Source organism: Barbatula barbatula (genome assembly GCF_947034865.1).
Source record: "Barbatula barbatula genome assembly, chromosome: 2".
Lineage (NCBI taxonomy): Eukaryota > Metazoa > Chordata > Actinopteri > Cypriniformes > Nemacheilidae > Barbatula > Barbatula barbatula.
In genome coordinates this window covers 28,868,912-28,887,818 of record NC_136767.1, presented here as the reverse complement: position 1 = coordinate 28,887,818, position 18,907 = coordinate 28,868,912, and the positions used below count along the sequence as shown (strand labels likewise).

At 38.6% G+C, this 18,907-nt stretch overlaps 1 protein-coding gene across 4 annotated transcripts; it reads right to left on the bottom strand.

The window, feature by feature from the left end:
- Positions 1–1,485: 1,485 nt before the first annotated feature.
- Positions 1,486–18,161, bottom strand: mapkap1 (MAPK associated protein 1). 4 transcript variants are annotated; one of them, XM_079448709.1, is made up of 13 exons: positions 17,980–18,139; positions 16,502–16,936; positions 15,305–15,340; positions 14,399–14,488; positions 14,140–14,288; positions 13,729–13,901; positions 10,973–11,149; positions 9,484–9,593; positions 7,228–7,335; positions 6,635–6,775; positions 5,338–5,475; positions 4,681–4,778; positions 2,434–3,962 (listed from the first exon to the last, which is right to left on the bottom strand). In XM_079448709.1, exons 2-13 carry the CDS (start codon positions 16,770–16,772, stop codon positions 3,840–3,842), a joined length of 1,614 nt encoding a protein of 537 aa, XP_079304835.1. In that variant the 5' UTR covers positions 16,773–16,936; positions 17,980–18,139; the 3' UTR covers positions 2,434–3,839. The 4 variants fall into 4 exon arrangements, with proteins under 4 accessions (XP_079304838.1, XP_079304835.1, XP_079304836.1 ...); XM_079448710.1 differs by having other exon boundaries at positions 14,140–14,285; XM_079448712.1 differs by lacking the exon at positions 15,305–15,340 and having other exon boundaries at positions 1,486–3,962; positions 14,140–14,285; positions 17,980–18,161.
- Between the last annotated feature and the right edge of the window lie 746 nt (positions 18,162–18,907).

Here is an 18,907-nt window from a genome sequence, read left to right as displayed (position 1 = left end):
ATATGAATATATATAGGAGAAGTGATATTTTTCAGGATCATTGTGTCAACCCCTGCTGTTATGCTGAAAACAAACGAGACAAATACACTGAAAAAAACAAAGAAGCTTAAATAAAAAGGTGTCTCCAATATTGCTTCTGTTGTCCTTGCTTCTCATTAAGACTTATATATCTTTCTAATGTGATAGCGCCTCCATGTGGCGTGTTAAAGATCCTCTTGTCAGTCTCCAGTGGGTTTTCTTGCAATTGAATGGTGTCTTTCATTATCTAGTGGATGTAAGAATTGACATTGAATATTGACATGTAGCGTGTTCTTTACTAAAGTCAAAATATTTGCCTTTCTTGTTACAGTACAGAGTATTTACATTTGGCATTTATCCAAAGCGACCTTCGGTGCATGTTATATATCAAAATAACATAAGGATTATAAGATTGAAATTGTTCAATTGCCTCTATTATACAATGTGTTAATCATTGTTTGTCACAGCTAAGAGGGACATTAAATCCATTATTTTCTCAGATTTTAAAAAATGCATCACTGCACATTCTGGTGGTCTCTGTGTTATGTATCTTTTACCTCTAGGTGGCGCTCATCGTCCGTTTCAAGAGCTACCAAGTGTGGAAAAAGGAAAGAGTCAAAATCTATTTTAATGTTTTATACCAGACGGTTGGAGGCACAACAACAAGAACATACTGAGATCAAAGGTCGTGGAATGGTTTTCCTTTAAAACCTTAATGATTAAAGGACAAAGGTTTGTGTATGGACTCATACTCGGGCTTCATTTGTTAAGTAAAATGTAATGTTTGTTGATATTTCAGTTTGATATAATAGCCTTTATTATATTATATTCTTAGGTTAAATGCACAGTATCTTAAACAAGCTAAACTACCCAAAGATCGCAAGTCTCTCACAAGTTGGCCCCAAACTTATGACTCGAGTCAACAGTCGAAAAGTTGGAGTATGACATATAACCTGTAATGAGCGACAAAAAAACAACATAGATACCCAAAATAAAGTGTGTTCTGTGGACAAATAATGCGATACATAGAAATGGTAGACAAATCGTTACACACAAAGCATGTAGGTGAGGTGGCAGTTGGGCTATTGCACCAAATAGGTGCCACTTCTGTACCCAGACCGTTATATGTATAATTTTATATGAAAAGTTATATTAAAAAAGCAATTCCGTCTTTTTTACATATTTGATGATATTGTAATGACAACTTGGATTTTGAAAACTCTGTCGTGTAACCGAATTAATTTCATTATTTGTAATTTGTGTAGTGTAAAAATGCACATATTAGGTAAATAGTTTTTTCGTGCTATGAGCATGTACAGCATGCGGCTATATATCATTTCTTTGCTAATTTAATGTTAAAAACCTGAGTCCTGTTACTTATATAATGATTAATACGTCCATCTTCCACCTTAAGATGGACCAATAGTCATTTTTGGATAGTAAAGTATGTGTTCTTAGATTCTGTTTTGAAAGAAAGTTTAATTTTGAGGCAAACATCACTTAAATTCTACTGACATCATCATTTTTAATTTGCAGAAAAAAACTAAAGATCAAAACTTTCAGATCTTGAAAACTGCAAAGACAACTCAGTTTTCATTTGTCTTTGCAGTTCTCTTAGTCTGGACTGGAATTACCACAATATTCTGCTGCCTTCCTCTAAAAACAACAGCAGTTCCTCAGAGGGCAATCGAGTACCATCGAAACAAGTGCACAAAAAAAACAAGAAATGTGTGCAAGAGCCAAACTGACACCGTCAGAAGACAATCCAGGGAGATTAAACAAACGTTCTGACAGAGGCAAGGAGATTTTAGCACTATGACACCAGCGAGGGAAAAACAAGACCCTCCTGCAACGAGAACTGAGAAAATCCATCTTCAGCTTCGCACCCGTCACTCCGGATTAACTTTATTGTCTACGTGATGCTGATGTCTATGGTATTTTTAACCAGCGTCTATCTCTGTTTCCCATGGAGGGGCAGAAAAAGATCTCTCAGGGGCCACAGCTGGCGAAGAACCCCAAGAGTGAGGCGACCGTGAGACTGTCTCCTACGCCAGCTGGTGCGGTTTTGTTTGGATCCCAAAGGCGAGACTTTGCCTCTGTTGAAATGCTTCCCGTTTGATCATTTTTCAAATGAAGACGACTGTCATCTTTTACAATGAACATCAATACAGTGATTGTGGCCGAAATCTCTGGAGTTTTCATATTTTGAGGATCAAAAATAGAAACGTGAAAAATGAGGGACGGTCGAATCCATCAAACACAAAGCAGACATTAGGCCGTTACAAAAATTAACCGTGGTTCTGTGATGTTTTCTTTGTATTCCCAGGTAAGTTCACCTGTCCTTTAGCCTTCACGTCCCCTCAAAAGTGTGCACACTAAAACAAAAAAAAAGAAATAAAAAACAACAGACCAATTGTATTGTGGTTCAGTCTTTAATTAGAAAATCTACTTATATACAGTATACACGTACTGTAGCAAATATTGTTGATTCCTTAGGCCGCATAACAACCCCCCCCCCGTCATCAGAACATTATAAATAAAGTTTCATTTGAAATGTCTATTCAGCGATTCTCCCATCACGCTCTATGTCCATCTAACAGAGCTGAACTGCACCTCAGCCACCGCTCTCAGCCTTCAACAGATATATAAAAACAACAACAACAACAACAAAGATCGGTCAAGACATGGCAGTCGGAAACCTGAGTCAGAACAGATTTGGATAGAACATGCACCCTGAATCCAGTTTAACAAGAGCAGCTTTTGAAGTGGCGATAAAGTGTTGAGTTTGCCCCGATGATTGAAAGAAACCTGTGGAATCTGCGGAGAAACGAACGATCTCAGAGCACAGATAAACTTTATAACTATAATAATGTTATCTTTAACATTGATGAAGAAATGTGGTAAAATACATTCCCGTAGCAGCCCATGAGGACAGTCAGAATACACCGAAACGTCTGCCTGAAAGATCGACAGCGTTCGGTCGCTTATAATATATTTAATCCAAAGAAACAACGAAGAGGAAAAACAGATCACAGTAAAAAGTACAGTTATTCATTTTGTTTATATTTGATCTTTTAAAAATCTGTCATTCCTTAACCTCTGTTGGTAAAAGTTTGAAAGGCTTAAGCTCGACTCGCTTAAAATCTCGACGTGTTGTTCAATAGCAGGCACTGAAGAGCTATGGCCGAAGAGGGTTTTGTCTTTCCACCCTGAATGCGGTCGCTATTTACGTTTTTACTGAAAAAAAGAAGAAGTTAAGCAATACCTTTACAGCGTACGAAGCGTTTTAAGTAAACCCCTTTTTAACGGCAGGTATATATGGGAGAAGGTATATATGGGAGAAGCGAATAGAGTTTGCTCTGTAGGCTTGTGATATCCTCCTGCGAGTTTCTGTACAGTTGGTTTGTAGGCAGTGGAAAGAAGTCTCTGAAACTGACAGCAGCTTGTAAAGATAGCAGTTCTGGGCTCCAGAATCCGACTCGATGGCTGTGGCTTCAAATGTTAACAATAATGGTTCATTCAGTTGGATTGTTGGTTGGTTTCGCTAGTACATTCTAGAGCGTAATTGCTCTGATATGATTAGGAAAAATCAGAGGCTAAAAACTCCAGCCGGACGAGACGACGTTGTCTGATCATTTCTCTCTTAATTCTGTCTCATATTCTTTCATCACTATGTTTTTCTCTTCCTTTTTACATCTCTTTTTGCTTCCTCTCTCTATTCATCTGTGCTTTAGATTCACCCCTGGTTTTCCATCTGTTTGCCCTTTACTCTGGTAGGCACATCACACTCTCTGATTGGTTCAGACAGCGGGTCGGTTTGGCTACTGGCCCGTCTTCTTGTCTTTTTGGAAACTGAAGCTAGTGCGGCGGTTGAGTTTGCGTTGCTTTTGCGCAAAAAATTCCGCCCGTGAAGTGCTGGCACGAGACTCCAGGATGTAGTTCACCTGAGAGAAATGGCATACTTCCTGTTAACAAGACGACGAAAACTTGCACAAATACACAATCTATCAAAAAACATCTTCAAATATGAAGATCAACAGGTAAATACTGACAGACAGTCAGATAGAACCCAGACAGACAAGACAAGTAGACATTCCGATATAGACAGATAGTCAGACAGACGGGACAAATGGATACAGACCCACAGACAATATATACGAGACAGTCAGACAATATATATGAGACGGACAGACAGACATATATAGACAGAAATACAGACAAATGGATAAAGACAGACACAAAGATTATATTGACAAGCAGAAAGATATTTCTGAGACAATCAGACAGACAGGTGATAGATAGACAGATATAGATATGCAGGCAGACAGACAGACAGGCAGGTAGAATAGAAAGATATAAAAGTGGCCTTCGCATAACTTTTAGAATGTTTAAAATGATTCAACTATTGCGACATGCATATTTGCCATATTTCGATATATTGCACAGATAAGTTGACAGATATAGACAAGCAGACAGATATATATCTGAGACAGACAGACAGACAATCGACAGACAAATAAAACAGATATAGACGGACAGACACACATAGGCAGACAGGCAGGCAGATAGACATAGACATAGATAGGCAGACATGTATAAACGTATAAAAGTAGGAGAGCTGTTGTTCAAGATGTGTGTCTGAAACGAAGCATGCAAACTTACCTTAAGCACAATCTCATTGACTGTAGCAGCATCACACTCAAAGTACAGCGCTTTGTAGTCGTGGTTGCTTAGATATGTGAGCTTGAATACTGCATGACCTACAAGAGAAAGATAACAAAGGTTTTGACATTCAGCATACAAACAATAAATACAATCAATTCTGTCAAGCAGGAAGAACAGCTGTTACCTGTGAAACTGATCTGAATCTGAACTACATAACTAACACCAGTTTCTCAATACTGCCTTCCACCTGATGAACGAAAAGACTAATCCCACCCCCAGTGATCGCCCCTCGCGTCTGTCTGGCTAAAATACAGTGCGTGAGGTCATCACTGACGCTGATTTTCTCGGCAAGAGCATTTCCAGACGCATTCGTGAGATCTGCAGATGACAGCAATCCGTCTGCATCAATCCGAGTTAACAGCACGCGTCTGGAGTACTGCGCATGCGACCCTGTCACATCCCCTGAGATGAGACGTCTGCATCACCCACAAACCCAAACCTTACAGATGATGCTGTGACTACCGGTCTCGTTCATGTGAATATAATCAATATAATAGCATTTCTCGTAGCATGAGACTGTTGATTTTCTATGCAGGTCAATAAGTGTATATGCAGATTTTGTGCAGGCCTAATAAAATAAAATGCAGGACTGACTTGGACTCTTCTCCTCCACCAGGTCGCAGGCACACAGCAGATCTGAGTCGATGGAGATGGGCTTCTGTCTGATCCAGAACTTTGTGCTGGTCTTCTGATTGGTGACAGGGTCGATTTCCACCTTCTCTCCGGATATTCCTGCACAGAGAATGAAGGTTTTTTTCTGAAAACCTGACAGTTAAAATCCACGTTTTTTAATATGAAAAGGTCTTTGAGAGAAGGAAGTCCAGGCGTGAAAGATTAAAGGCTGTATGAAGCTGTGATTTAAATATGAATGAAAACAAACGTTCAATGTGTGACAGAGAGAGGGCTGGAATATTATGACACGTCTATCTCACGTCACGGATGTGACGGCTGTCTGTCTTACAGATAACGTTAAAAATAGCATTCAAACACTTCAAATATGTCAATCATCTTGATATTCCAAAAGATTCCAGAGCCGGAAGATTTGCTGGAGTTGGGATGAAAGTGGGACTCTCAGCTGTGCTAATATATTTTTTATGTATAAAAATACTGATCAAAATCATGTATGAAGTCATGAGTGGTGAAGAGAAACTGAGAGAAGTGAGAAGACACAAATAAGATCTGGAGAGACTATCGTTACCGGTGCTGCTCACTTTACAATATTATGTTTTTATACTTTCCTTTACTAAACTGTATTATAGATGATCTACCTCTCACTGATAGAGCTTACTATACTATATTTTACTCTATTTTAATATAAAAAAATAAAACTTTACTATACAATATATTATACTATTGGTATTTCATCTCTCAGCATTTCAGCATACTATACTATAATAGTACTATTCTAATTTTTATAACACAATAATATACTATAATTTTACAATAATTACTCCATAGAAACACACATCTACATTTTATTATACTACATCAAGAAATATTTTGGAGATTTTGCGTTGAGAGCGCCCTCTGGCTTTCAGATGCAGCAGCATTTAACCTTTCTTCACTGTGCAAAAAATAATGAATGAATCTGAAATGAATAATCGCAGACAATCGCCAAATCGTGTGCGTTTATTATATATTTATCGTTCAGCCCTAATTGATGCTACAGTTTATATTTAACATATATACTACACGATACTTAATACACTACACCAAATAATAAACTATCCTACACTGACGCGTTATTAGACTCGAGGCATCAGTATCAGCAGATCAGACAACATCAGTTCTGTTCTACACAATGTCAATGTCAGTGTGTTCAGGTGTATGTCTCAGACGTCTCTTCGACTGTAATAGGCAGATGAAGGACAGGTTTACTCTGTGGATGTACCTAGCTGAACGTCAGTGGTGAAGCGCAGTTTGTGGATCATGCTGATCTTGAAGGACTTGTAGTGGTGACTGCTCAACATGTCCTGTACTGTAGTGATGTCTATGGGTGGATCCTCTTCTGAGCTCTCCTCACCTCGAGAACCTGCACATGAAGCAAAGACAGAGAAATGATTGGTGTTTCATGTGTGTGTTCCTAACAGGTGTTCCAGATAACACCCCTGATATCACAAAAACATCTGGCAGACGTCCATTTGACGTCTGCAAGACATAGCTGGCTCTTCTGCAATACGTCTTGGAGACTCACAAAGGTTCTTTATGGCGAAAAAAGGTTCTTCAGATTATAAAAAAGCAAGAGAGAGATTGTTCTTTAAAGAAACTTTGATTGAATGGTTCTTTGTGGAACTAAAAATGGTTCTTCTATGGGATCGCTGTGAAGAGCCTTTAAAGCATCTTTATGGATGTAAAACTGCTCTTTCTAAGATGTTTAACAGATGTTTTTACACAGCAGATGTTTTCCAGATCTTTAGCGGACGTCTTACAGACGTACCTGTGCTAGCTAGTGTGTATGGCAGTTGGAGGTGGATCATCACTCACTGTTTTCCCGCACCAAGCAGAACTCCAGTGTGTTCTGATTCTCCAGAGTGCTGTCCAGATCTACAGCCACGTTCGGTTCTGTCTGCTTCTCCAGGCGGTACATGGGACCTGAACCGGCCAAAATGTCAGTTATGATGTCATTTTCAACTCATCAAAACTACAGTAAAGATACACAGCATGTGTTTGAACAGATCTTACTGTTGCATGCGTACACAAAGCATGAGTAACAGGGCTGAATGATAGTTAAAGGGTGAACGCCATGAAACAAGTCCGTAACATATCCAGGTCATTATCCAGGTCGTATTTATGAAAATTATTTGGCAAAAGAAAATAGAGGCTTGTTTTAGAATCATTAAGATTTTGCATGAACAGGTTTGTTAAGATCACTTGAATACTGTGGTCTTGCAAATAAAGATAAAAAACACGACTCTTCCACATTCAGTTTATTTATTGTCCACAAAACGAAAATGTCCAGAAGGAAAATCAAGGCATCCTATTTAGTTCTAAAACAAAAAAAGCAACAATACAGAGAAGCTGCCAATCTAAATAGGTCAAACACTTAGGGCAATATTTACCCTTTCGCAAATACCGTGGTTTCCAAAATGTCAAGAAAACCTTGGAAAGCTTGTGACCTCCACCGAGAGAGAAAGAAATATGTTCACGACGCCCTCCAGCCCAACACGACATACGAGTGAAACCAACACAAACCACCGTGAATACAACAGAATACTCAATCTGAGCTCAAAGAATGATGAGCGGACATATGAATCCATACAACTGCTGTTACATAGAAGAGTTCTGTTCTATACGTGTCTATTAATATATCAGGCCAAGTACCAAGTAAACCAGCCGATGCTAAATACTCCAAATCCACACAAATAATGCCGTCCCTGAATACTTTCGGCTTTGTACAACGTCTCAAAGCATTTCCCCAAGTGTAACGGTCACGGTTTTTCTTTCTTCTGAGCTCATCTGTAGTTCACACACATGACATCTGTGGCAACCGACAGTCATCACCTTCTTCTAAATGTCAGCAGCGTTTCCCCCGATAAGGCACATAGGAAGCATTAAATCCTGCTTATCTCCCTCAACAGACCCACAAGCTTTAGAAACCCTGCGCCACTCATAACACCCGTCATATTTTATAGTGTGCACCCTTCCTAGTGTCCATGTGCTTTGCTTGATACGTTTAACCATGAAACAAGACCGCCAGATAGTTTGTTGTATAAATACAGTGTGATTTTGTTGATCAGTTTTTTGTAAGTAAAATAAACGCAGGAGCAGAAGAGAGAACCACATTTCTGACAAAAGATCTGATGGGCGTCTTTGTTTCCAACGGCAAATTAAACAGTCAATACTCATCTAAATGCAGATCACACATCACATCCGCTCAAACGTCTTCTGAGACACCATCAAAGATCCAAGACCAACCATGACCCATAAGACCGGACCATCCTCTCACTGCAAGCCAATCCACCAGAAAACCAAACGCAAGGAGGACTCGGTTAGCAAGACACTTGTCTCAATCCCTTGATTATTTTTACACTATGGAAGGCATGTGTGTGAATCAATTCTCATTCAAATCATTTTCAGACTTCTGTAAACAAATCCCTTAAACAATACCGGTCCTCCACCCAAGCGGGAAATTCAAGAGGGATGAAGCCTGACTGATCCACACACCATCATTTCTTCAGCCCTTCAGCCGTTTTCTCTCTAATGCACCTTTGTTCTCACACCATTAGTTTTCATTCTTCACCTGCGCTGCTTCATCGCTGAGCGGCTCAATATCTTCTCACCCCTCTTATCTCGCCCACTGGCCGGCTCATCACGGCCAATCCGTTACCTGTGACTTTTTGTATTAAACTCTCTGGTCTTATCAGGTGTGCCACCCATTCAGCCGAGACAAATTGGAGCCGCACATTTCTGCGCTTATCAGACTGATCTCAGCCGACAGACCTGCTTACTTTTTCACCTTCCAGTTTGATTGGTGGTTTAAACAGCTTTGTTGGATGTTGGTTGAGATTTCTTGCACCTGAAATACTGAATAGCTTCCTGTAGCTCAGTGGTTAGAGCATGGCGCTAGCAACGCCCGCCAAGGTCACGGTTTGCACATACTTACAAACAAATGTATATGCAATGGTATAATGCTATGTAAGTGGCTTTGGATAAAAGCGTCTGCCAAATGCGTGAATGTAAATGCAATGTGTGCGATTTTGTTCACACTCTCTATGTAAACATTTATTTGAGATGTCTCACCTGAACCTTTCTGGGAGCCCTTTCTCTTCTTAAGAGCCTTTTGAAGAATTTCCTTCATGGTCACTTTAAGACTTTCCACCGGGATCAGCGAGAAGCCATGTGCAGCGTTTCTGTGAGGAGAGAAAGGAAAATATTCAGGCATCCAAATCCAAAAACATCCTACGGGTTATTTTGCCCGATTTATTTTCATTACATATCATTTAATCTTATTAAAATGTATAATTATTAAATATTATTCATATTAATAAATCTTATTAAAATGTTTAATTTCTTATTATTATTAGCATTAAAATGTATTATTTTTATTATGTATTTTTCTTATTATCTTTATTATTAAAAATATTATTATTATTGTTGTTAACATGGAACATTCAAACCAAAACATACTCAAAACAAGTTTATCTAGTCGAATTGTTCATACAAAATTTTGAAGATTTCTTTTCACAAATATTTTCTAAACTAAAAGATCACATTAATAATTGTAGTTTATCAACTACGCATCTAAGATAATGTAAAACCCACAAGTTTGAGAAGAGAACAGTTTGTTTTTTATTCTTGTATTCATCGGGCGATATTTTTCATCCAACAGAGCTCTGGAATGGTTTAAGTTTGAGCACATGAACACAAGTGCATCAACAGATAAACAACCGCAGGCCAGAGAGCGGGGAGCACACAAACGGCTCTCTGGACAGAGGATTCGCTTGTCCACTTTCATTTAGCAGCGCTGACCCGTCTGCCTCGGGCCAGGGCTTCTGACAGCCTTCTCCGTCAGGCCTGAGAACCGAGAGGAGAGGTCTCAGCCCGATGCGGACGGAGCACAGGCTCGGTTCTCGCCCTGGGCCTTGCAAAGCCACATCACCAGCCTCTCATGAAGGGAGCAAGCAGTGACCTCGAGAGCTCTGAGCCGATGAATAAATAACACTCAGAGACACGTCTGATGGATAAAACTTGTTTTGGGTTGCTATGTAAAAAGGACCTTAAAGATAAAATATAAAGATAAACTTTCATTTTCTTTTAACTCCTGACAAAATAAATTGCAAGTACACAGTTTGAGAGGGACATAATAATGCATATATTATTTGCCTGTGTTATTAAATAAATAATAAATTCATTATGGTAGAATAAAACTGTGGGATTGCATAGTGGAGGGGTCTTGCATCATCCTGAAAGGGTTTCTTGGATGGCATATACATTTTCCCACTATTACATATTATATAATGATTTGATTTTATTAGCTCATGTAGCATCTTTAAGCCAAAAGACAGTTCCAACAAGACAAACATGCAATTTGGTTCGTAAAATATATGACTGCATATGTTACGTTTCTTGTTCTTGGATAAGACTGCTTTTCCCCTTTAAATTGTACAAAATAGCTAGGTATTATCACAAGACACAATTTGAACTAATCTCTCACCATGATCAAAAGAATTATAATGTTTCATCATTTGCATGTATCAATATTATGTTTCAAGAGTAAGTCACAACTTACATTCGAACAAAGAGCGACTGTTTTGGTCCCAATCCAGGGGACGAGTACTTCTCAACCAGCGCCAGGGTGCTAAAGCCAAACTTGTGGATGGGTTCATTGGAATCCAGCGGAGGGAAGTCTGTGTCAACCTCTCCATCATCCTCAGCGATGTGCAGGCAGTAGGTGTTGACGTTTTCACTGCAGAGAACAAGAGAGAGATGAACTTATAACTTATGAACTTATAAACCCACCTTTCAGTTTAGTCTACTTAATATCTCTCTTATTACAATAGGATTTATTGCACAAGATGTTTTCAGAATGGGAAGTTCTAGCTGAACACAAACTGGAAAATGTTATTGCTGCTAGAATGTAGTTACGACTTCCAAAACCTTTTAGTTTTGCTTGCAGTCAATTTCAAGCCAAAGTTGACTTGACTTGACTAAATGTGCCATGTTTATATATGGACTGGTATGTAGTAAACAAACATGGGCTGGTTGTGTGAAAGCTCTCTCTCTCGCTCTCTCTCTCTCGCTCTCTCTTTCGCTCTCTCTCTCGCTCTCTCTCTCGCTCTCTCTTTCGCTCTCTCTCTCTCTCGCTCTCTCTCTCTCTCTCTCTCTCTCGGTCTCTCTCTCTCTCGGTCTCTCTCTCTCTCGGTCTCTCTCTCTCTCTCTCTCTCTCTCGCTCTCTCTCTCGCTCTCTCTCTCGCTCTCTCTCTCGCATCACACAATACAACCCGAACACAATTGATATGGTCAGGCATTGAAAAAAAGTCTATTCATTGAGCGGCCTGTTGGGATGAAGAACCGAACATTAAAGTGTTAACTTCATAGAAAACTCTTTTGTTTCTTCTGTTGCAGTATTATATATAGTGTAGTCTGGCTGAATTCCAGATTACTTCAGCTCACTGCTTTTGTCTTATATCACAATAGATTGTCTCCTTAAGGAAAACAGCAAAATAATGAACGCCAAGATTCATTCAGTGTAGGGGACTTCAGTTATAATAAGCTTTTGTCTTTATGATATAGCTATCAGAGCTTCAGGGCAGTGTCTACGCTGGTGTTGTCTTTTAATGTGCTCTGACAAGCTGTTAAAATCCAGGCCTGAGCTGTAAAGACTAAACTGAATGTCATAGCGTGCAACAGAGCCTCCGAACAGCTGAGACGAATGCTGGAGATTAACACGGAGATGCATTTTCATGACAAATACGATTTACATTTAGTCATTTAGCAGACGCTTTTATCCAAAGCGACTTACAAAGAGTTCGGGGAGCAATAAGCGATATGTCATACAAGAGCAGGTGCTAATACAAAATTACTAGTTTCAACAAAAGCTAGACCACTACCTGTTGAGAGAAGAGGGTTAGTGTACTTTTTTTTAAGTATTCACAGAAGAGGTGTGTTTTAAGATCAACCCATACACACCTCGGTACTTCACTATTAACATAAACATGCAAATATCATATCATGTATATAACATGGATTTGTACAAAGTTAAATGTATGGTCATTTTATAAAGTAATATAAACATATTGGACAAACAGGGCAAGAAATGAAAAAGCATGCGATATTTTATTGCATTAAATTAATGATAATCAAGTGAAAACTAATTATGCAATAGGGCTGTACGATGTAAATAAGATGTGATATTTGTTAACTTGCTAAATAATGTGATATGCAATAAACTGTATGTATACGTACTTAAATTAATTTAAAAATATATATAAATCCAACATTCACGTTTCACGACCAACATTTTTTGGCTACCAACATTTTTCAAAATATCTTATTTTTTGTTTTGTTTTTCGCAGAAGAAAGAAAATCAAACGTGTTTACAGGTTGAGTTAACGATGACAGAAAGTTCATTTTGAAGGCAAACTCTTCCTTTACTAATGCTTTCCAAACTCAATATTTAAAGATGACTGATCCAAAAATCTTTCTTGACTCATAAACAGGGTTCTGAAGGTAGGAAGACTCATTTAAACCCCACACGAGCCCTGCATGTCTTCCTCTGAACAGCCGGGGGAAAACTCATTGCTATGCCAATCAGGTCTAACCTCAACCACCAAGACTGTGTGTGAGGCTTTGAGCGTATCTGCTTCATAGGGTCTCCTTGTGTCTTCTCTCCATTTTAATGGTGGTCTCTCCTCAACCCGACCCACGTATAAATCTTCATATTGTACCACGTACCGGGGAGAAAATTCTTGCGCTTTTCAGTCGGCAAACCTCGGATACGTATTGAATGTGGAGACGAGAACGAAGCCCGGGGGAATCCCTAGCTGAGCTGGGAAAGGTCAAGACTGTCTTTAGCAGGCTAGGGAGGAATATAAATGTCTGGGGAGATGTGTTGAGGACGTGGGAGGGTTACTAGTACATGTAGATTGATATGAAACATATTTTATTCATGATACACTGGATTGGATCCGTATTACTTACAACAGGCCATTTCATTTGCATAAAGTGTAATAGCGATGAACTCATTGCGCATATAGCCTAAACTCTTGGAGAAAGGGTGTTGTGGGTCATGATGGAGTTATGCAGTTTCTAAAGTGCAATGGATGGTTGCCAGGAGGCCACATGACCCTCCACCCCTAAATTTGTATGATATTCTGGTTTAAACCTTTATTTTGCGATTGAATGACCGAGTAATATTCAGCATAGGCTGACAACAATTAACAAGACAGAAAAACCAAAGCTTGCAAATAAGAATAATCCAATAAACTGCTCTATTGATTACCCCGCTGATTGACCAGTACAATAAAGTGTTTTATCTGTACTTACGTAAGCTTGGGTTCCCGACCCTCGCAGGTGTACTGCCAGCAGATGAGCCCGATGAGATCGTGGACGCGAGCGTTGGCCATGGTGACCACCGTCATGGGGTGAAGCTTTTCTTGGGTGGACTGCATTGAGAGGTAGACGTCAATTTTTTTGGTTGCCGTTGTACCAACATGGCCCTAAAAAAACAAACATAATATGCATATTTAACCTTTTTGTACTTTTTTGCTTTTCAGAGAAAGCATTCTTAGAAAAACACTGCTACTTGACATTATGGATGTCTTAAGCAACGTGTTCACTGTTGAATTCCACTGTTGAAGGAATAACTTAATATATGTACATTATATGAAAAATTTACAATACAATAGTTGGGGTCTCGTGTTGTCATTAATCACGTCAAAGAAAAGACGAGCTCACCTTGCCATCAAATTTGGAGTATTCATTAAAGGGGTTATTGAGCTGTTGGGGACACTGTTCGAGTCGCAGCGAGAGCATGGATTTACTGCCCGTGTTCCGTTGCCGTTCCTTAAAGTCCTTTTTCTCAAACAGCGAGCTCAAATCCTCTGCTAGAGCAATACGATATTCAGAAGATGAGAAATAACGATATTCAGAAGATGACAGAAATGAAACGTGAAGTTGACTCTTAAGCAAGAGTGTCACGTTGAAGATACTGTACCTGAGTGAGACGAGCTTCTTTCCTTCCACTGGATGTTTTTACACTTGATTTGATTCTGCCGTTCTTTCCTCAAGCGCTCCAGACGTTGAGCTTTAAGTGAACAGATCAGACCTTTATCTCATGACAGTACAAAGAAGAACATCTCATCAAACTACAGTCACTTATAGTTTAACTTCTCATTACTGGATGTATTGTGCTGAATGGGCGGTTTTTAATTCAGTTCACCTGTTATCAAAATACTGAAGGTCATGACAAGAAAACAGACTTTATTTAAAGCACCCGTCACCTAGCAAATCTATATATTTGTCTCAACCCAATATATCATCAGCTTTGTCTTTTTGAATAAGGTTTGATCTCAGGATGAAATATTCAGGTCATATTTCTTCCCCAAATCAAAAATATATAGGAAATGATAATTATAAGAAATCATTACGTCGTCTTGTCTGTGAAAGCGAGCATACATGTTATGTAATTATTTGTATTTACACTTGACGAACACATTTCTTTAGCATTTCAGTGGAAAGTATGGTGTCCTGAAATGGGACAAGACACATTTCTCATTTGTTTACTGCAGTCACCAGTTAATCTGTATAGATTTTTGGACAATTTAATGGTAAATAAATGTAAATATTCCAAAAAGCAACCCTGTGTCATTGTCAACTGTGATATTGAACAGTACCATACAAAAAGAAATAACTACATGAAGCACGTTAGTATTTACATGAAACATTTCTGTCTAGCTATACAAAAGATACAATTTAGGATTGAGTAAATGTGTAGAAATTAACTTAGAAACAGAAAATGTTTTTGTATTAATATTATTCTGAGAGGGCTGAAATTATGATTTCGGGTTTAGAATTATATAGACTATTTCAGCATTGTTTCCCACCCTGAACGCTTGCTTACCAGCCGCCTCGTGTGTCACGATACTCTCTTGTCGTCCTGGGGATAAGTCGTTCAGATACTTACTGAAGGAATAAATAAAGTTCTAGAACACTTTCCCCAACATATCTGAGCCCAGATTCATGTCCGTTTCTTCACTTAATCATCTGTCATGCAGTTACAAGAGGTAGAAAAATTGACTGAAACTAATTGACTCCATTAAAAACGTGTTAACAATTATATTGAGGATTTTATAGGGATTTAAATCCCTTAAAATTATATCACTATACTTACAGATATTCATTCACACATATTTGGGTAAGACGTTATGTCATGTTTTAAAGTTAAATAATATGTATGTTAGAAACATATGTACATACAGCGATTCAATTATTTGGAAAAGGATTAAAAAAAGAAAAGCCACTGCCAATAAAAAAGAAAATCACCAAAGAAACTTCTTATTGACCATCTAAGCAAATAAAGAAATGCACCACAAAAGAGTTTGCAACTGTTGTGAAACTTTTTTGTGTTTTACAGAAAGGACGGATCAAAGAGAGCAAATTCATTTCAGTCAGTTTCTTCCTTAGCCAAGAGATCCTGTATGTCCCAGATTAATGCTTCATTTTAGAGCAATGTGATTGGAAAAATCGCTCTTCTATATTAATTCCAATTTCACCAAAGAATTAATGTAATTTCACCTTAAATGACACCTATCGAATCCAAAAATTGTTTGTGAATTTTTTTTCAAATTACAAAACAAACAAACATCAATTATTAAGGCCAGTCAGATTTTTACCTGCGCAGTTCTGGTACTATGCATCTGGTACGATGGCTGGTACAGTAATCTTCAGGACTGTACATTTGGTATTGGTTCTTATGTATGTCACATTTTATGATTAAATAATGTAAGAAGTCTAGACTGAAACAATATTCAAAATCTACACCGTATTGCTCCAGGTTTTACCAGGCGTTTTAAAAGGATGATGGTTTTCTGTACATATCATCAATTCTTTTTGAAGAATGAGGAATCACTGGACACCAAAAACTATATTATAGTAAAGAGAAACTTCATTAAATTAATCTGAGCGACACAGAGAAGTGCAAAAAGGATTTGCAGACTTGACCTACCAAACCATCGTACCAAACGTATCTACGCCTACACCCAACTGGATTGAGAGCCCAGAAGCAGAACAGTCTCATGGGAGTTAGTCGGCTACTTGCCTGTGTTAGAGCGCCGTCGAATGCCAAAGTCCCAGCTGGAAGTGATGTCAACAGATTGAGAGAGGTCATAGGTCTGGCCGTCTCCGATGCTGCCATCTCCAACCGATCCCCCCGATGATCCTCCACCAAAAGAGGCCGCAGACGAATGGCATTTCTCTAGATCCACGTCGTGATCGATCAGGACCATTTCACACATCCCAGTGTCATCGCTGGTCACGTGGGACTGCCGGATGTGGGCCAGGATAATGCTGGGGTTGTCGAGAAAAGCCATTCTGCGATCCAATCTTTTATCCCTCTGACACTCTCCGGTTCTTCTCCGGATGTGCCGACCTACAGTCGGAGGTCGAGATTGAAGATTCCTCAGCAATGCAACGTCGTCTTTTCCTTCTTTTTGGGGTTATTTTCTCCTCTCCATGGTGGGACATGGATGCCTGCCTGCAAATAACAGACTATCATGATTAAACTTTACTGCGAGTAGCAAACAGATAATGGCACAGAGCTAGTTACATTTTAGTAATTATGATCTATGATTTAGTAACACACATGACAGGCCTTTATTCTTACCCACAAATCAATGCCACCTCTTTATACAACACAACCTACGAGTGAGGTTCAATGATTAATCCATGGACAATAAAATACAGTTCAGTTTAACAAACTGTTTGAATCAACAGCGTACATCACATAAAAGTTAGTGCGCTAAAATCCTTACACTAGACAAATCACACATAAGGGTTACACATAATGATAGGGGATAATAAACCTGTTTTCAAGGCCGGCTTGTTCACTTGTGCATGTTTATCATATAAACATTCATAAGAGCAAGCATTCGCGGTGCAAATAATTGTTATATAATAACATATGGTGTACATACTCCTGTATATTGTCACTCTTTGCACTGATGTTGTTTAGATATTTACACAATCTATGGAGCATCATACAGCATTTGTATTACTCATGTTTGCATGTGACCCCGTGTGTGTGTGTGGTCGTTTGGAAAAATGTATGGTCAGTGTTTTCCTTTAAGCCATTTTAAGCAATAAGTGTATAAATAACAACTTTAAGTATCAATGAGTCTTGTCAGCAACTAGCTGTCATGACTCTTTCTGTTAAGCATCAGTCAAAACAAAAACACAAGCTGGACCAGCCGTGTTCACACCAATAAGAGGATGTACAATCTATTTTGAAAGCCACAAATCCCAAACAAAGTGACAACAGATGACAGTAACACAACAACCAACGAGGGATTTAGCAAACTAAGAGATTTTATTAACAAACGCTATAACGTTTATTGAGTAAGTTAGGATGGGAGTATTACCACAAATGTACTCATATGATCACCGAAAGAAAGAATGTCACATTTGCGTAATGGTTTAAATAAAACACACATTGATAAGAACACACTGAACGCGGTTGTCAGGCCCTGCTAATGTTGATGCTAACCTTATCGAAAAGATAAAATGTCAGAATAAAACTACCTTTACGCGTGCGTATTCCACTCGTAAACATCACAGACTGGCCGTGCCGTCTGACCGAAGTCTTGCCTATAACGTCTCATTTCATTGTTGTTGAGATTTTCTTACATAAACTGAAAAAAGCGCTACTGTTTACTCTTGTGTTGATGGTCCTGTGTGTTACTTCCGGTAAATTTACCCCTCATACCGGAAGCGCACCGCTTCGGGAAACGCCCTCTGGAAGGAACGAATGACGAACAGGACGTGCGCCCAATCAAGAGAGAAAGATTTTTTATTGACTATTTAAAAGGAAAGTAAACAAATGTCTTATTGTAAAATCGATTTCTAAGGACACGATCGTATTAATAAACATGTCTTTTTAAATAATACAGAAACATAATATCCGTGTTAATTTATTTATTTATAAACTGATTTAAATAATGTAAAATTGAACACGTTGTTTCTGTAAATTATTAATATAGAAAAATATAGAAACCATATAATATAAATAACCAAAATTTACTTCGACTAAGGGACTTTTAATGGATTCCCTGTGGGTCTGTAATCTGGCGGATGAGGACAAATAGAAAACCACTAAAATCCTACTGGACCACATTTTGAACTGGTTTAAATGGAAAACAGCTTATAGTTCATCGTTGAAGTTATAAACAATAGACTGCGTTACATTAAATCAGAAACACTGTATGTTAAATATCAATTGGTAATTTTTGCATGTTAATTTAAGCTAGATGGCACCAAATAATTCTTAATGTATCTGTTTGTTTACTTATTTCTTGCCTGTTTACAATTAGCCTTAATGACGTGGTGCATTTATTTCTATACCTTGCACACACATAATACAAAACCTCAGGAATGCGTGTGATCTTACATGGTAGAGATTCCAACAGAGGTTGAGAGGCGCGCGCCCCGGGTGGGCGGAGCCGTCGGTCTC